Below are 19,819 nucleotides of genomic sequence, written 5' to 3' on the forward strand. Positions count from 1 at the left end.
TGTGCAAACGGCGTCAGTTTGTAGGTTTACGTTTGAGCATAGTGTTGTGTTTCTTTTACTGTTATTTTGTTCCACCTGCGAAGTTCTGGGCGTCCTTCAACATCTTGAAACGATGAAAACATTGAAAAAATCCATCAAAAAAGTGTTAAGACGTCTGCGAGAGGATGTGCGAAGGAAACGCCCAGAACTTTGGCAATCAGGTGACTGGTTCCTTCATCATGACAACGTCCCCACACACGCGGCATTACGAGTGACTCACTATTTGGCCTCTCGGGGATGGCCTGTCATTCCCCAACCTCTGTATTCACCAGACCTAGCCCCGTGCAACTTTTTTCGGTTTCCGAGAATGAAGAAAAATCTAAAAGGGAAGCGTTTTGATGATATGGAGGTGATAAAAACAGCTTCGCTAAGGGCACTGGACGATATCAAGGTTGAAGAGTTCCAGAGATGCTTCAAACAGTGGGGAAAAAGACTTGACAAGTGCATCGCATCTAATGGAGAGTACTTTGAAGGTGACTGAAGGAATTTTGTAAAAAAGTTAATAAATAAAGTTTTTATACAAAAAATCCGGTTATTTTTGGGTCCCCCCACGTATACAATTGTGAAAACCCTGGCTAGTTAAATTCGACGATTTCAATTTTAATTTTTTAGTCAAAAAAATAAAGGGAAAAAGTACTCCATTTCACAAATGCAGTCAAGGAACTTCATAATAAAAATGAATTACACTTCATGCCAACTTTTAAATATATAATAATTACATTTGAGTGTTGTGGCATTACCAGTAGCCACTTTTAGAGTATAAGGGTGTTTGCTAGAACTTTCAGTAGCATAAAGTTACCATCATCAGACAAATATCAAATACAACTGCTATCAAATTTTAAACTTTCAAACAGCTTTATGAAATTAAATAAAGCACATGGATGGAATACCAAAATGAATTTGAAATAGAGCAATGTTCTAAAATTATGAATGGCATTACGAAAGATGTAATTTTCCCAAAAATACATAGTGAGCAATAGCAAGATGCGAAAAGGAATTAAAATTATAGATTGAATTGCTTGAATAATGTTATCCATAATTGTGGGATTTCAAGGGTTGGTGTGTTGCACGGTGTTATAGCAGGTATGTAGAGGTTCTCCGTCCATTATTTGATGCACCATTTGAGTAATTTTGTTTGGGCCCAGAGTGGATGATAATCTTGGTCAAACAGTTTTTTAACTAATTCCATTGATGGTCTACTGTTTCTGATATCCTTCTGATGTTTTAGGATGCGAGAACTTAACATTTTGGCCATGGCCCCTATGTAGCTAGTTTCTTCTCTGATAGAGCATGTTTTAGTGGAATTTAATAGACCCAAATTTTTCATTCAATTTAAATATATCTCTGCTGTTGCATAATAGTCTTCTTAGAGTTGGTTGTGGTGTTATCGGTAAAATAAAACCATTCTTTCTAAAAAGATGTACTATTTTTAGAGATAGGGCCTAAAAATGGTATCGGAGGATGTGCTCTTTTTAGATCCGTTTTGTTACTAAGAAATGACTGCAGAAATAGGTTATTTTTGACACAATTTTGGAGAAGATGAAATTTAGAAAGAGAATATCCAGCTGTTTGCATTGCTTTGTTAATGATTTGCAATTCTTCATCCACTAGTGCTTGGGTGGAAGAGAGCACGAATGCCCTCTGAATGAGGGATGATATACCAGAATTCATGAAGTTTAACGGTTGGAAGGCTGTAGCAGGGATAATTCATGTTGCTTTGTTGTTTCTATGATGAACAGAAAATAGAAGATCAGGAGATGTATGAATTTCTAGATCTAAGAATGAGATTCTGGCATTTTGTTCTTCCTCTACAGTGAAATTGACCGAAGGATAAACAGAGTCCAACGATTGAATAAATTGCTGTAAATCATTAGAACTTTTCCGTGTGAATAGTATGTCATCAATATAACATAAATACATAATTGGATAATGGATGGTCAAGGGGCATTGAAAATATAATGTTCTATATTCCTCATAATAAGCTCTGCCAAAATAGGTGATAATGGTACTCCCTGTGTCCGTTTATATATTTTGCCATTAAATTAAAAGTAATTGTTTTTTGTAATGAAAAGAGAGCTTCACGCAAATGTAATACCAGAGTTGAACAGCAGGGTATTTGCAAGCATGACGGCCTCGAAATATGGTACTGATGGATATAAGGAAATTACATCAATTTTGTACAATTAGTATGAGTTGGTGGAAAGGTTTTTCTAATTTGTCTAAGATGACTGATTTAGCATCCATAGAGGCAGCAGTCACAAAGTCAGAAGGTGGAATTAAAGCAGTAATTTGTTTTGCTAGTGCAGATTCTTAGTAGTATATGGGTGGGAGCATTTGTTGACTAAAGATCTTAAAGGCCATGTAGTCCATGTAGTTTTATGCATTTTGGCCTTGAAGAATAATCTATGGCAAGCAACATTCATTGGTGGATTGAGAGGATCTACTAAGGAAGCTATAATTCCTGGAAGTGCTATAACTTTACGTGTCTTTCTTAATATTGTAGTCATAGGATCCTGTTTTAGTATAATAGACTTGGATTACTCAAGGAATTCATTGGCTCTTGATAGGAAGTCTTGGTTTTTGCATAAAACAAATCTTTTGTCTTTATCTGCAATTAGTAGATTTAAATGATCGGATGCGAGGAATGACTTTACTATCCGAGTCGTCATCATATTCACTTTCCTCATTTTTGAACATTGCTGCAATGCCATGGTAATCACCATAGATAGCTTCAAGTGTAATTCTGGACGGCTGGTGTTCTTTATGGCCACCATGGTGGGAGGAATGAGTTGTGAATAATCAAGCCTAGCAGTAGGTATATATTTTGGCCTCTGTATTAATGTTTGATGAATATTTTCTGGTAACTTGATATTTGCAAAGTTGTAATATGAAACCTCCATTGTACTGGTTTGTTTTTGGCTAGAAGTTTTCTGTAACCAATGAAATTTTTTGCTCAGTTTTTTCCTGATCTCACATGCTTTTTTGTTGGTTATATCTCTTATTTTATCCAATTCTTGGTATAGAGTTTTTGCATCACACTCTTTTACAAAGCATAGATGGGTCAGGTACAACTTTTTTCTTTTTATGCTATTGCTTTACGTTTGCTCTTAATTTTGTTAGAAGACTTTGTTCAATTAGAGGTAACAAGATTCAAACTTCTGTAGGAAACGAGTCGTACTTAAGAGCTATGCATTTGGAGATGAGACCTTCCTTGCGACACTTTAGTAAAAACCAAAGCTGTGCTTTTTGCTTTAACCAAAAAATTCTTGTATTCAATAATGAAAAGAAGTGTTTTCTAGTAGTTTCCATAATAAAATGAATTACACTTCACACCAACTTTGTAAAATTTTCCAATGAATAGAGCGCCATGAATGACACAGCTTCCAAAAACCTACTCATTGAGGAAAATGGGAAAAAAATTGCAGACTGAAGCAACTTTACCAAAAAATGGGCATTAGAATGGCAGGGGGAGGGCCCCAAATAAAAGGCAAGGGGAGACAGATGACAACACAGAGTTCACCTGCCTAAATTGTGTGTGTTAACCTCCTTGCTGAATTTGTTTGCCACTGTTCCTGAACTACCATCAATTTTTCCACCAAACTTTCATTGCTCTTATTGACAAACAAGTACCTGAACATTACCGATGAAATAAGACCCTTCTTGACCCAGACCAAGCATTCCCTTCTAGACAGTCATGATCACCACCACATCCAGGTATTTATCAACTTGCATCCGAAATTGTAAATGATCTCTCTCTCAGTTTGGCACAGATTCTTCCATTAATTCTATGCTCTTGCAAAGTAGTTTATAAATTTACACAAATAAATTGTTATTTAACTTTTAAATGCACAGTGGAGTGCATTAATTCCAGCACACTACTCTCGACTTTTCCCTCCATCCTGAACCTAACTGTTCTCATACGTGACCACTGCCACGTATGAGAACTCTGTCAATGTTAAATTCAAGCAATTGCTGTAGAAATTTAAGAAGTCAACCCCTTTTATTTCCAATCAAATATTTATGAAGACTCTTCTGTCTCATCATCAGATGGAACATTAAGAAGTGTTTTATCTAGTTCTACACTCAAATTTGTTAAGTATTCAATCTGATGACAAGATGAAATGGTTTCAAGAAATTTCTAATCGAAAATAAATGTGTCGGCTCCTTATATTTCTACAGCATTTATTTGAATGTAGGTAAAAATGTAAAAATGCTTCTGTTTTACTGCTTTACCCCGAGGACAAACTGATAACTAATATTTTGGACTTTGTTATGAGAAACATCTCCAGCAAAACAATGTAATGATTAATTTTTGATGGATGTTTTCTCTATATTTATAGCAGTTCAATAATATTTTCTTTTGTTCTCGTCTTATGGAGTTTTCGTTCTTCTTGATATCGCCCTTTAACCTTTTCCAATCAAACTATTAATTCTATTGAAGCCTACAAATGCAAGCATTTTAAACTTTCAAATATTAATTGAAACAAATTCCTTATTTAAAAACTATATCTCTTTAATAGACATGGGTGAATACTATCCACGAATACAGTAATACCTCAACTTACGCTACCCCGACTTACGCAAACCAGGAGTTACGCGATTTTCAAATTTAGTCGATTTGTCTTTTGTTTGAGCGGCACGCAGCTCTCGATTACTCACTCCCCACACACCATTGTTCAGCTTACATGTTCGGACGTGTCGCGCGGAATTGACGCATAACTACAATTTATTTTGTGTTATTTATTTCTGTGTTTATTATATCTACGGAGACTCGAGAGACTCTATATGGTGATTTCTTGTAACCATGAATGAATCAAAAGATGAGATAAGATTAACGAGAACATTTATTAGCTTACATACATCCGACTTGGATTTTACACAAATTGCGAAATTATACCCCGACTTACGCGAATTCGACTTACGCGGTTATCGCTCGGTCCCACCTATCGCGTAAGTTTGGGGTATTACTGTACTCAAAACCTTAAACATTATGCCAATAAAAAAAATAAATTCAAATATTGATATTATGAGTATTTCTACATATGACAGGCCTTTTAGGTCAAAGTGCACTTGGTATACTGGACCTACTTATGAATATTTCTGATATAGCACTGTAGTACAGTAATGGTGGCAGATCCAGAAGTAACCAAAGGGAGACTAATTCAAAAATTTTAAATATTTGAATAATTAATAAGTGCATATTATTAATGCATGCACAGTTATATTGCAAATGGTTAAAAAAAAAAACAAATTTCCCAATTTAAATGTTTTTAAGGACAAAGTTTTGAAGTTTGAACAAATAAATTTTAATTTTTTTTCATCAACAGTATCCTCTTACATCCATCACAGAGTGTAAACTGCACTTCCAGTTTAATTTGGGGCAAGATAAGATGCAGACTAGATACTGAATGTTTCCAAATTCTTGTTTTCTTAAATAAAATTCTGCAGATGAGAATGAGAAATTATTTCTTAATCTATGGTAGATAAGTCAAAATTAAAAGTTTGAAGTTTTGTTCTTAAAAATTTAGTAAATTGTTTTTCTTCTGTTTCTGTTTTATTTTATTAATTTATTTAAATAAATTATTAATAAAAATATAAGTTCTTGAGTTCATTATAGTTTAAGGTAATAGAGTTTACTACTTGTTTGAGGTATTCAAGATCCGATTAATATTCAAATTTGCATTATTCATCTGTTTCTAATCTTTAGTTTAATCTTGTTTCCAACTAATTTGGAAGATGGCCAGACAGCCAAGCAGTTAAGATGGCAACCTATTACTCTGGGGGCCTGGGATCAAATCTGCACAGATTAAAAATCACCAGAAATTTTTTGGGGTCCCGTCCTTCACTCCCTTTTTTAACTCAGTGTCCATAAGATGGAAGGAGTTTAATAATAAATTGATTTGGAAAACGACTGACAACATGTACAAGATAAATATTTATCTTTACATAAGATTAAGCTATACGATAATTTTAAATGACCGCTCTAACATTATTTTAACATTATATTTGTGACATAAATAATTAAATCTTAAATTTTATAACTTCAATCTCCAGTCAGTCAACAATAATATGAACCTGTAAATGACTCTTTCATTTTTTAAGTAAACATCTACATTCATCGTTATGTTTCATTCAGTAAAAATTAAAGAACAGAATTAGTTTTAATCTTAGTGGCAAACCATACCTTTAGGGCAGATTCACAAAATAAAACTCCATTATTTCCAATTACTCCTATAGGATATCCATAAAGTCTTGCAAATCCTATATTCCAAAACCACTCATGAACACGAAAATCAAAACTATAGATACTCGTATTTTAATCGAGCATATGTATTAAAATCTATATTCACCAGTAACAAGTGTCTCTCCGTACAAAGCTTTAAATTCGTCGAACTGACTTCCGTCGACAATTCTAGCAATAATCTAGAGATTTATCAGATAAAATACTTGGTTTTAGTAGTTATTATTGATTTTAAATAGTTAACGGAATAAAAGCATAAACTTACCTCTCGCACATCATAAGATTTCATGAGATTGTCACCAACGATACCATATAAATCATCAAGAGGATATACTGGTTCTTCGTATGGTTTAAGTGTAACCTAAATTTTTAATACAATTTTTATAAATCATCTCTTAAAAATAAATTAATGTGTGTTTTTGTATGATAATACTTAGAAATTTTCTCCTTTTTTAAAGGAATTCTGTAATTAAGCAAAGAAAATAAAAAAAAACTAATCAAATATGACATTGGTCTAATTCATTTTCCTGTATAATGTTATCAGTATGGAGGCTAGTTCCAAAGTGATTACAAGTGGAAGCTATTGTCATTTGATTTATGTTACTAAAAAAATTGTAAGTATATTTCCTATACTGCCAAGTTCAGGAAACTGATCTTTATTAATAAAAATTATAAATAACTTTAGCATTTCTTATTTTAAAAAAGAATTTCGAAATTTACAAATTAGTGAAAAGATTTAATTTCTTTTGTAAATACGAAAGTATAAACTTACTTCAGGTTTCTTTTCTCGATTCAAGTTTTTGACGATTCTTCTTGTTAAGTGAAGGGCGTGAAGGTCGTCCTGAGCTATGTGATCTGTTACGCCCGACTGTCTATAAAATTTTTAGTTTAATTTGTAATCAATCTGTTGATAAAATTAAGCCCAAACTCGATGGAATTGCTATACATTTATAAAACCAATTTTCAACGTTTTACTATATTTCTACAGCAGTAGAATGCTGTAACTAATGCAAGTCAATAGTTTAATTTCTATATATATTAATACAAACTATGAGCAAGTGGTATTAAAAAAACAGATACCAGTCTTCTAAATTTTTCTAAAATTTTACATTTTTCATAATTAATGCTTATAATTATTATGCTTTACATTTAAAATCTGTGTAAAAGAATACCTGCAATGCAGATCTCCTCCTCCAAGATCCTCGGCCAATATTTCTTCTCCCGTTGCCGCTTTTACCTAAAATGTAATAATACATCTTCATTAGAAATTAAAACATTATAATCAATTCCTCGTAGTATAATAGTTTTTAAAATATATTTGAAATAATTTTATGGATCAGTAATGCATTAACTGTGAATAAAAATGTTCAACAATGACAATGGGGTAGTCGGCAAGAAATGGAGCCCGATTTATCTGGACTGACCACCTCCAAAAAATTTCCAGGGTTTTTTGACCCATCCAGTTTCAATCCCAGGCTCCTCCCAGAGTAATAGGCTATCACCTTAACAACTCAACCTTCTTATAAATTCATAGCATTTAACATAATCAATATTCACTGTATATAATTAAGCCATTGATTCAATTTGATATGGTAAATCATACTACAATTAAACATATAAACTAGGTGGTGATTAATAAAAATACATTTAAAATAATTTAGTTTTCTTACAACAGACACGGGTAAAATAATAAATGAATTTTGGGGTGACCATCTGTAAAGTTTTGAGTCTGGTAATATCCTGTTTTTATTTGTTAGCACTTCAGAATCTACACAAATTTATTGACTTCACATTCAAATAACATTTATATTGACTGTTTCTTCAATTTCAATATTTTCTAATAATAAATACATTATTTGTAGTTGTTATTATCAAGACTGGCATTTCTTTTTGTCATTAGGTTGGAATATATTATAAGAAAATCTGCTCTTACAAAAGTCTCTCAATCTTGTTACATTTTATAATATAACTTATTTTCTTACCAATGGAGGGCCAGCCAAGAAAATAGTTCCTTGTTTTCTAACAATGATACTCTCGTCGGACATGGCTGGAACGTAGGCACCGCCGGCAGTACAGCTACCCATTACGACGGCTATCTGAAACAAAAAGAAATGTTTATATTGCTATCTGAATAATCTTAATCGAGATATTACATACATCTCAAATAAATTATATATAAATGCAGACTTTGTCCTTGTTTAACTTCTATTAAAATGAATTTTGGAAAGATTTCTTAAAATCTTATGTTTAAATATTTTAAATTTCAGATATTTTTAAGCACAAAATTTTTGGAAATAGCACCTGATCAGTCATATATCAAATAATTTGTAAACTGTGTCATTGCACATAGGAATTATTCCCCTTTTAAATACTTTTGTAAGTTTTTTGATATAAAAAAATAGCTTTTTCACCTCATGAAGGCCCTTTAAAGTGGCTGAAAACATTTGTATTTCCATTAAAGTTTGTGTGTTGGAGTAAGTATGAGTAGTGTGCAGTGTTCTTAATTATAATAATTAAAAGTTTTCTATGAAATTTCACTAAACATAGATGGCTTGTGAAATTATGATGACAGGTCTAACACTGATGTGATTTGAGATCGAAGAACTTTGTCTACAATACATTTAAATGTTCATCATGTTTGGTTTAGTTACAGTAGAAATGCTGCTACTTCTAAAGAAGTATTAATAAACACTTCTAACAAAGTTTGAAGTGATTTATTAAGTTTGTTGAAGTCAAAAATCAAATCAGAAGAATAAAGAATATTGTAACAAAAAGTTTTCAGTCTTTCTCAAAAATAATGAGACTGTTCATGAGATTGTGCTCCATATACACCAGAACAGAATAGTGTAATGGATGAGTAAATCTTACAATTATTGAAAGGACAAGATCTATGCTACAAGATTATGGACTGCAAAAACATTACTGGGGAGAAGCCATTACTGCATCAATTCATCTGAAGAATTGTAGTTCTAGGATAGCAATTTCTGGTACATTATCCAAAGTAGTCTGGTTGGGCAGCAAAGTTGATTTAAGCAACCCAAGAATATTTAGATGCAGTGCTCGAATGCATGTTCCATATAAACTTAGAAAGAAGGCTGATGCAAAGTCCAAGAAGTATGTTATAGCCATTGGTATGGGCACAGTAGCCCACTATAATAGAATGGCAAACGAAAATCTGGTAAGGAGATTTAATTTTTATTAAAAATAATATGGATCAGAAGCTGACTGAGACAGTGAAACATTTAGAAAAAGCACATGTGTAAAATAATACTAATGTAATAGTAAGTGATTCATCTAGAATTCAAAGTATTGAGAAGTGTGGAAATCACAAAAAAAGAAAAAACTTTTGAGGAGATTTAAGCACCAAAAGAAATATAAAAGATACTGATACTTCTGATGATCTGGATTAAATCCCCTGTTTACCTGCATCACAGTGACTCAAGGAATAATAATATGAAATCACCAAAAACTGAAATGGTTAGATTACAAAGTTGCTCATCAAGTGGTATGTTTGAGGTTCATCTAACAAGTGACTATCTTGTAAAATGAACAAGACAGTCGCTTGTTCATCTTACAATCACATACCACATAACCATAGTGAAAGCTGCAAGTATCCCTACCAACAATTAATGCATTTATGAGTGTTTATACAGTTGGATATAGCATTTAGTACTTATTACTTAGTAGTAAAAGTCAATTTAATACATGTTATAATAATACTCGTTAGATAGCAGCAAAAAGAGTTTTGAGATATCTGACGGAAACTATAGATTACAGTCTGGCATTTAAGACTGAAAAAGGGATAAATTTTCATATGTACTTGTAATGATGCAAAGAGGCCCAATGATATAGACAAATCATACACTGGATATATGTCACAAAGATGGGAGAAAACATAATCAATTGGGAATCAAGAATGCAAAAGACTATAGTACTTTATAGCATGGAAACAAAATAATTTGCTTTGAGTAACATTACAAAAGAGGCATGCTTCGTATGGAATTTGCTAAGTAAACTCTGATGTAAATAAAAAAAAAAGTGATTTATAATGATAAAATGCACATAAAATAGTCAATAACTCAATGCAGTATTTATGAATAAAATCTTAACAATTAATATACACATATTGTATAATTTTACCTGAGGTATATTCATAGATGACATTACGGCTTGATTATAAAAAATTCTTCCAAAATGAGTGATATCTGGAAACACTTCAGCCTGCCTAGGTAAATTTGCTCCTCCGGAATCAACTGTAAAAAATTTAGACTCAACATTGTAATTACTTTGATATTTTTAAAGCATATGTAAATATAAATATTAAAATTTCTGAATAGTTTTATTTTAATTCTCTGTTATAAAATGAACAACAAATAAAATAATCAATCCTACAATCAGTATTTCAGTTTTGATCATAATGCTCATTAATTCATAATTAAATAACAGAAAAGCTCTAAAAATATGATCTAAATGTTTTGAACTTTTAATATTTGACTACTTTTGATACTATTATTATCGATTTATTATATAAAACTAGTCAAGATACAGATAAGTTTAATGACATCAAAAGATACCCAGATATAAGAGATTTTTGCACAGATCATACACCCAGAATTTTGTGTACGATCAAAGACAATTGTCAAATTTATGTTGAGTTATTTACTATGATTATCAAGGTTTTGATTGGTGTACATAATTAACGTGATGAAGTTAATTCTCTTCACAGTATCATTAAATGATGTGCATTTTATGACCATTGTAAAAAAAATACAGGTTGTTTACAAACAATCGAGCACACTTCTTTAACAAATTGTAAATAAACCAAATATCTTAGGAAGTTGTAATATATCAAATCATACAGCAGTTAAAACAGATTTTTTTTAATCAAAAAACACTTGCCTTTATGAGCCAATGTGAGCTCCATTTGTGACACAAACAACATCCAACTAAAATTTGATTTATTGCCACATATTCTGTAGCATTTCCTCAGTAACCATTTGAATACATACTTTCTAAAAAATACATACCTAAATATATGCAAGGGATATTATTTTCTTTAGCAATTTCTTGAGCTCTTAGATGTTTCTTTACAGTTAGAGGATAATAAGTTCCACCTTTAACGGTCGCATCGTTGGCTACGATCATACATTCGGTACTGCAGTAAAAAAAAAATGGGTTTAAAGCTTTTCTCTTACATAATTATTAATAACGTCACTAATAACTCCTACCCCATCACTCTTCCTATTCCTGTAATTATTCCGGCAGCTGGAACTTCTTCATTATCATACACTTTCCAAGCAGCCAGTTGCGATAATTCTAGAAAAGGAGATCTATTACATGGTTAATAGAATGTCTACTGAAGTTTAAAAATATTGATATAAAAACAGTTACAGAGTTCTTAAAATATCCAATCAATGCCAAAATTTAAAAAAAACAAAGAAAATTGAGACTTATAATATCAATTCATATTACACATCAACCAAAGCCGAATATTATCGGGCTAGAAACGGCTATAACATTAATAATTTAATAGACAATTTGGCATTAGAGTTAGGCATTAGGTGCCATCTCTTGATAAATTTAATAATTATAAATTAATTAAATAATTTAAATGATAATTTTAGAATTACTGGAAGGAGTTGCGGTTTCGAGTCCCACTTTGGGCCGATTCTTTTCTTCCAGTAATTCTAAAATTATTATTTAAATTATTTAATTAATTTATAATTATTAAATTTATCAAGAGATGGCACCTAATGCCTAACTCTAATGCCAAATTGTCTATTAAATTATTAATGTTATAGCCATTTCTAGCCCGATAATATTCGGCTTTGGTTGATGTACAGCTTTAAACGTATCGGGCATAGTAAGGATATTTGATTAATTATATTGCAGTATCACATAATACTTAAAATAAGAAAATTCAAATTTCCAGTCAGTCATAAATAAAATTTTAAAAATAAGTGAAAGATAAGCATGCAATATTGTGAAGATTTGAATCAAATTAGAATCTGTCTCTCTTGTGGTTTGCATATTAAATAAGATAATATCTACTACTATACTTCTAATGGCATGGAGCAGAGGAAGAAAACTTTGTCGTGGTAGGAATAATGCCTAACAGAAATATGTGAAAGCTGGATTTTCCAATGAAACAATATTTTATTTTGCATGTTTTGTCTGTAACTAAAATACTATAGTTATCACCCTTCTATAGAAAATATAACTGTTACATTACATTAAGAATGCCTATATTTAGATAAATATGTAGGAAAGACTTGTAAGAAAACTTAGTTAATTTATAATAAACCTATTTTCTCAATTTCTTTTTATCTAAATACATATCAAGGTTTCTTCTTCATTACTGGTAGGTTTGTTAGATTGTAGTCAGAGCATTAACTACTTAAAATTTCATTCATACAAATGTGCTCTTGGGTTTTAGTTACCCATTTAAAAGTTTTCTTACCTTACCTTACCTTAATACTCAGCTTACCTTAATAATCAGCAAACCTACAAAAATATTAAAGGTAAGTAACACATATCAAGCTTATAAAAAGAAATCATATAAGTATCAGTAAGAGTCTGGAAGAGTTCAACATGGCTAATGAACCACACTGTGGCTACCAAGGGCTCCAATAGTAATCTCCAATAATTGTTTTGATCATAATACTGTAAAATATGTATTGTCTTAATTAGGCACAAAAAGCAGCTCTGAACGAGATAGTTGGGAACTAAGAGACTCCAAGCTATAGCCACGCACGTGAGTAAAAACAAAGTCAAAGAAACTGATGCTCTACATATGATTCTTTGTAAGCTACTACTGTGATAAAAAAGTATAAGGAATGGTTCATTTAAACTACAGTGCACATGCAAGAGGAGCATGATATATGCTCCAATAAGGTCCCAACAGCCTCAGAGTTGTGTTTGTGCCCCTAATTTTGCCGATGTCTTGTTTATGTTTGTTAATAATCAAAGAAGCTCTATAGAGGCTTTGCTGTGGCATCCCTTTGCATGTAATTTTTAAAACAACAACAGTTATTATTATTATACGACAATTTACAGACTTATTACAAGTATTATTGTATTAATCTTTTATATATATATATATTTTTTTTTATCAAAATCAATATACTTACCCAGGATCTAATAGATTATCTATTCTGTCTCTTACTAAAATTTTTCCTTTAGAAGTATGCCTAGAAATAGCCTTCTCATCACCACCTAAAAATATATTCTGGTAAATATCTAATCTAACATATTGCTTTTTTATATGAAAAACTATTTACCTTTTATAATATTGGAAACGTTTGCTTTTAATTCATCTACAAGATTCTTCATATTTTTATAATTTTCCTAAGGATAAACAGATATAAATATTAAATGTTTTATGTTATATTACTATAATATGTAATGATAATAGCATACGGTATTCATATAAATAATTATAACTAGGAGATTTGTAACATATTGTGTTCTTGTTCTTAAAACAAGAAAAAATAACTCCATAATAAATCAAATCATAAAAAAGCAGACACAAATATAGAGAAATACAGAAGAAGAGCTGTAGAGTAAGTACAGGAGTAATTGAATTATCTGAAAATAAAAAATTCAATTCATAAATTCAAATAAAATGCAATTAACTAAGTAGTAAATTGACTATAAAGTATAATTTTCAAAATACAGTAGAACCCCTCTAGTCCGCCCTCGGTTAGTCCGTCACTCCGGTTAATCCGACCGTGGTCGGAGTCGAGAAACTTGTCCCGACTCGTCGGTGACTCACCATCCGTGGCGTTTTTCTGTGTTCATTACAGTATATGTTTTACATTGTGTGTACATGTACAGTTTTGTGTGTGTTTTTAACATGTCAGGAGTGAAACGTAAACACGTTACTCTTTCATTAAATGAAAAATTAGCAGTGCTACAAAGACTGGACAAAGGGGAAGCTTGTTTATTTTACTTTTTTTCTGATAATCCGACCTTTTTTGCGTTCCGACCATACCCCCAGTCCCAAAGGTGATGAATTAGAGGGGTTCTACTGTACAATCAAATTTTGTAGGTGTTCATAAAATAGGTTTAAAATATGCTGTCAAAGTTCCTTTCATTACATTCTGATGCATTACTGAAGAATCAGCAGGTTCTCTATTGGAGGAGGATAAACTTTATCTTTAGTTGCTCCCATATTACAAAGTCTAGAGAGTTATAACAGGACCATTCAATACCACCTTCAGCCTTTTCTGGTACATATAGAGCTATCAATCTTCTTTGAGATTGTCAAACACTTTCTGATTGCCAATTAACCCTCCAATAAACTCTCAAATGAACTTGTTTCTAACAAACTGTTCAAAAATTACAGAATTCTTCCACTAGAACATACATATGCCCCACTCTATATTTGTTTGTTTCAGGAGGACAAAAATCCAATGACTATCAAAGCACGCCAGAACATTTTCTACTAATATGAATGGATATTACAGCAAAATAATGTATCCATTCATAGTTCAAACTTTAACTAAGTGTGGGTCCAAACAGAAAATATCTGTATAATGAATTGGCAAGCTAGAGACCCAGTGGTATGGGATATTGGGATATGATCAAAAGACTGAAAATCTTAAAAAAGAAAGCAAGCATTGTTGGCATAATTTAGAAGCTTAAATCTTACAAAAGCCTTGCACTTCCAATGAGTATAAGATGTTTAAAAATGGTGGTAGAAATATTGGCCATTAAGATTGTATTTGCTTTTAGTTTGAAGCCAGTTTGTCCATACTTTTGTAACAACTATTTTACATTGTTTTTCATTTCCTTTAATAATATGCAAACAAAACAATCTACAGGTTTTTATTTCTTAAAACTAATTGTTTACAAATAAATATACAGTTCCATTTTAAAAAATTGCATTTTATTATTACACACAACCATGTCATATTTGAGGAATTGCCCAAACTTTTGTAACACACCTTATATTCTGTCTGCATTATTTCTCTAATAGTTTCATTTTTATGTTTTTTAATCTGGATATTTTGCAGATTTCCTCAGGTAACCCATTCTACCATATCAGTAACTTATTTATATTTCACATTTTACCAACATATAATTACTGTTGTTTACTTTATATTTACAACAGATACTTTACATATACAACAGAATCTGCTTACTGTCATCACCAATATTGTTATCGCTCATCTATTATCATTAGAACTAGCCCATTCCAAAGAATATATAAGTTAAAATATGCTTATAAAATCTAGTTGTAATCAGAGTTTGTCATATTAATCATTATCTTTGGGTAAACAGTTATTTTTAAGCTATCTTCTCGCTGCTAAATATGCTATCGGCCACGTACCGCAGCCAATAGCACAATCATTTTAATCATTATTTGCTCGCATTACAGTAGTTTAAATTGCAAGTGTTTTATACTTCAATTATATGCTGGATGAAGTATTATTATATAATAATAATATTAAGTATGAGGTACTACAACTAAGAGAAGCAAGTGGGGCATATGTCTTGAATAGCAGATACAATGGGACCAAGAGGAGTAATTATTTATGAAATTATTTGAAAAATAAATTATAAGGGATAATTTATTGGCGCCAGACAAGGGGGTTCCGAGAGGAAGACTAGAAGTGGCACAGACTGATTCATCATGTGTCATTAATCTCCCAAGCTTCCAAAAGAAAAGAGTAGTTGCCAGGATCTATCTTTGACATTACTATGTAAAATTTTAATTGTTTTAAACACATCCTCTTTAATGTCAAAATCAACAAAACCAGAATTTACAGTAATTGTGGTCTATGTACATATATTGTATATAAACAATAAAGATATAAAGTAATTTGACTAGGGATAGGAAGTTAGACCCCATCTCATAATATAATTTAAAATGTTCTGGCAGAAAAGAATCAGCCTGGAGTTTGACTCAAACCCACAACTCCTGCTTACTATCAAATAGGTTGCCAGTTATGCTACCCGGACCTCCGTACGATCTTCACTTCCAGAATTATTAATTTACATATAACCATATTGAACATATATTAATTATAAATTAAAATTAATAGCTCAATAATATGGCAGACTGGTTGACATTAACTGTGATCTTATTAGTNTATAGTAAGTTTTTCCGGAAGGAACTTCCCTTAGCAGATCGCCCATGTGTTGCTTACACCAAACCAAACCATTGGTTTGGATTAGTGTAAGCAGCACATGGGCAAATTTGCACCAAACCAAACCATTGGTTTGGTGCAAAGTTGCCCATGTGCTGCTTTGGTTTGGTGCAAAATGCCCTTTGCACCAAACCATTGGTTTGGTTTGGTGCAAAGGGCATTTTGAATGCCATGTATGTATATTTCGACACAGGGAATAATGGTGTATTGTTCATGTTTTTGTCCTTTTCAATTTCTTTTTTTTCTTCATAAAAATGAGTGTTTACATATCTAAAGCCAGGTGTTTGTAAATCAGTCGCTGCTAACATTTATGAACAGAGATTAATTTTTCTCAATATAACTTACTGGCACGGATGACTATGGGAAGCTTATGCTTCTGCCGGCATTGAGATATGGTTCATCGGAATTACAAAGCTCTCTTACTTCCGGAGAATTATTATGATTGTTTTTAATTATAAATTAAAATTAATAGCTCAATAATATGGCAGACTGGTTGACATTAACTGTGATCTTATTAGTTTAGTGAGTTAATTCTCAAATTAGTAAGTTATTATAATCAATATAGAGTGATTACAACAAGCAGATTCTATAATACACGTGTGTATAAATAAATGTGATTTCTACTGAACATTGAACACAAGTAACAGCTTAAATCGACAATTAATATTGTTGAATTAAAAGCATAAAAATTCATCACGTACAGTAGAGAGGTTGAGGCACACGTTTTAAACGTGTAAACGTGTACGTGTGACGTTCGGCGCCGCTTTCCCGTAAGCCTAAAAGTTTGACAATGATGTTTGGATAGTTGGTGGAATCACGCTCGACATTCCAAACACCATCGTCAAACTTTTAGGCTTACAGGAAAGAGGCGCCGAACGTCACACGTACACGTTTACACGTTTAAAACGTGTGCCTCAACCTCTCTAGTATATAAAAAATAGGAATATAAGTGAAAGATTTGTGTAGTTTTATTAAAAAGATGCAAATATTCGATAGCAAAAAATACATTTAAATATTTTGAATCAATTTATTTTTATCGATTAAGAAAACTCATAATTTACTGAACTTCTACATAAATCTCAGTTATAAGTTTACACTGTCGATTGTTACTCTGCTCCATGGAGACTAAGAGGGCCTCACAGGTTTGGCCAGGCCCACAACGGGGCAGCCAGGTGGCGAGAGAGAGGGCTTACTGTATTCAGACGAACCATCCTCCGAAAAATTCCAGGGATTTTCCAATCCGTTTGAATTTAATACCGAGTTCCCGAGAAGCCAGTGCCACCTTAACGGCCATCAAAATGCAGATGCTAAAGATAAAAAATTCAGAGCAGAAAACCAACGTGTGGTAAGGTATACGTAATGAAAAAAAGCAGAAGAAATAGATTAATAAATTTGCAATAAAAGCACGTGACCGAGTGACGTCAAAACTAAGTCTCACGACGTTTTATATGCGTCCGCCAACGTGATACTCCGCGACGAAAACAAGCTTATACGACGACTCTAACGATGTAGAGTTGGTAAATAGATCATCGTCTTTTCTTTACAGCGCTTTTTCTACGCATGGTCCCCAAAATATTCTATGTTTTGGAAATGCCTATCGAATACGTCTCTGTTACGTAATATACTACTTATGTGTTATCATCATAAAATCATTCAGTAGTAGAAGTTACTTTTAGATACTTCGTGTATGGAAGTACGTATAGAGTAATTAACTAAAAGTAACTTCTACCGCATTCAACAATACTGACCTTATACTCGTTGGAATCTCTATCCGGGGCCGATCCAATAGGTCTTATTTTATCCAAAATATGACCGTGATATCTAGCAACGCGAACATGATTCACATAAGATACACTTAATAATTTTCTAAATATCATTTTCTTGGTTAAAATATCCAAACTCGTATAAACATGGTTAACATATGATTTATCTTTCTTATCGCCACCTGGCGTAATAAAATGGAAAAATTAAATATCCAATTTCCTTCTTTAGATTATTTAAAAATTAATTTTAACGATTTATAAAAGTTTATATTAATTAATTCCATAATAAATAAATAAAATAATAAAATCTTTCCATTAATTAATTATTTATCCTATTATTCTTCTCCGTTTTAACGGCCGGATGACAGAGCGGTAAACATGGCAGCCTACCGCTCTTGGGACCCGTGATCGGGTCCAGACGGGGTTGGACGGCCGGTGGCCGAGGGTTAACTACAATACTTAATAAAACAATACGAAGTCATATGTATCAGATAAATGTATATATTTTATGTTTGTGTATAAAAAAGACAAGTAGCTTATATTTTTATACTCATATTTGATTCTATTTAATAAAAACGCTTTTTTGTTCTAGGTTCAAAAGTAATAAAAATTCAATATAATAGAATGAAGTGGAAGAAACATTAGATAAGAAAAATTCAGCTTTATGTTTGCTTATAAATATACAAACCAGAAAAAAAGTGGAAAGACTTCTATATATTTCATAAGAAATTATACAATTCAGCGGTGGCAAACTGGTGGCCCGCTGCCTTGTTGATTTCTTTTCTCAAAATCAATGTTTTTAAACATTTTGCAGGAACTAAGATAAAAAAAATTCAAACTTTTTCCGTAAGTCGTAAAGGCCTGGCAACAAAAGGGCCTTTGTTAGAGCCTTGATTTTAGTTTACAGTATGCTTTGGTTTACCGAATAATATACGGCCTGCCTTTGATATGCATGTATTTGACTGGCCATTTGCTGTGTTTGAGTTTGAGATCTTGGTTTAAAATGCATTTTCTAATTTTGTATATTTTTTTATATATATTATTTAATGGTGAATTATCATCTCTCTATGATGTATGTAACAAGAAAGTATAATCATAATTAATAATTAATTGATTATCGCTCGCGTTGCGCGCCGCGCAACAATACGTATTTCGTATATTGTTGCGTTAACAATATATGCTAATAATAATTTTGCGATTGTCAAAAGCGAGTTTTTGTCGAAGTTATTATTCGATACGATTTTATTTTATACGATTTAATTTTAAATATTTTTTCAATCTTTCTGAAGAACACTAAAAGCAGAGAGCCATTAACGGGGTCTCATTAAACCTACCGAGTGAGTTAGGACCAATTTATAAATGGTGAAAGACGAAGTTTGACGTATCCGAGACATCGCGTGAAAAATTTCTGGGGTTCTTCATATTCATATTCGAACAATAAGATGACGTTTATCTTTTCAGCCATTCGACTGTCGGCTTACGTTAAAATTAATTATATTCTGATATATAACGAACAGAATTAAGGACAAGTCCCGAGCACCGGAGCTAGGACTTCACCTTCTAACGTGACGCTTTCGCTTTATTAAATCTCTTTTTTTTCCATTTATGAATTTGAAATCAAC

At 32.0% G+C, this 19,819-nt stretch overlaps 1 protein-coding gene across 1 annotated transcript in view; it reads right to left on the reverse strand.

Moving 5' to 3' along the window:
* LOC111626395 (methylcrotonoyl-CoA carboxylase beta chain, mitochondrial-like) overlaps positions 1-18,369 on the reverse strand; it is a 31,647-nt gene extending 13,278 nt beyond the window's left edge. The window contains exons 1-12 of the mRNA XM_023369757.1: positions 18,183-18,369; positions 13,561-13,627; positions 13,411-13,495; positions 11,509-11,610; positions 11,308-11,435; positions 10,421-10,533; positions 8,263-8,376; positions 7,453-7,517; positions 7,053-7,152; positions 6,546-6,641; positions 6,390-6,462; positions 6,224-6,300 (exon numbers count right to left, since the gene is read on the reverse strand). Of these exons, the coding sequence (XP_023225525.1) occupies positions 6,224-6,300; positions 6,390-6,462; positions 6,546-6,641; positions 7,053-7,152; positions 7,453-7,517; positions 8,263-8,376; positions 10,421-10,533; positions 11,308-11,435; positions 11,509-11,610; positions 13,411-13,495; positions 13,561-13,627; positions 18,183-18,311 (1,149 nt within the window). The 5' untranslated portion in view covers positions 18,312-18,369. The remainder of the gene's footprint in view (positions 1-6,223; positions 6,301-6,389; positions 6,463-6,545; positions 6,642-7,052; positions 7,153-7,452; positions 7,518-8,262; positions 8,377-10,420; positions 10,534-11,307; positions 11,436-11,508; positions 11,611-13,410; positions 13,496-13,560; positions 13,628-18,182) is intronic.
* Between the last annotated feature and the right edge of the window lie 1,450 nt (positions 18,370-19,819).

Source organism: Centruroides sculpturatus, unplaced genomic scaffold, assembly GCF_000671375.1.
Source record: "Centruroides sculpturatus isolate CEXI.00-Female unplaced genomic scaffold, Cexi_2.0 scaffold111, whole genome shotgun sequence".
Lineage (NCBI taxonomy): Eukaryota > Metazoa > Arthropoda > Arachnida > Scorpiones > Buthidae > Centruroides > Centruroides sculpturatus.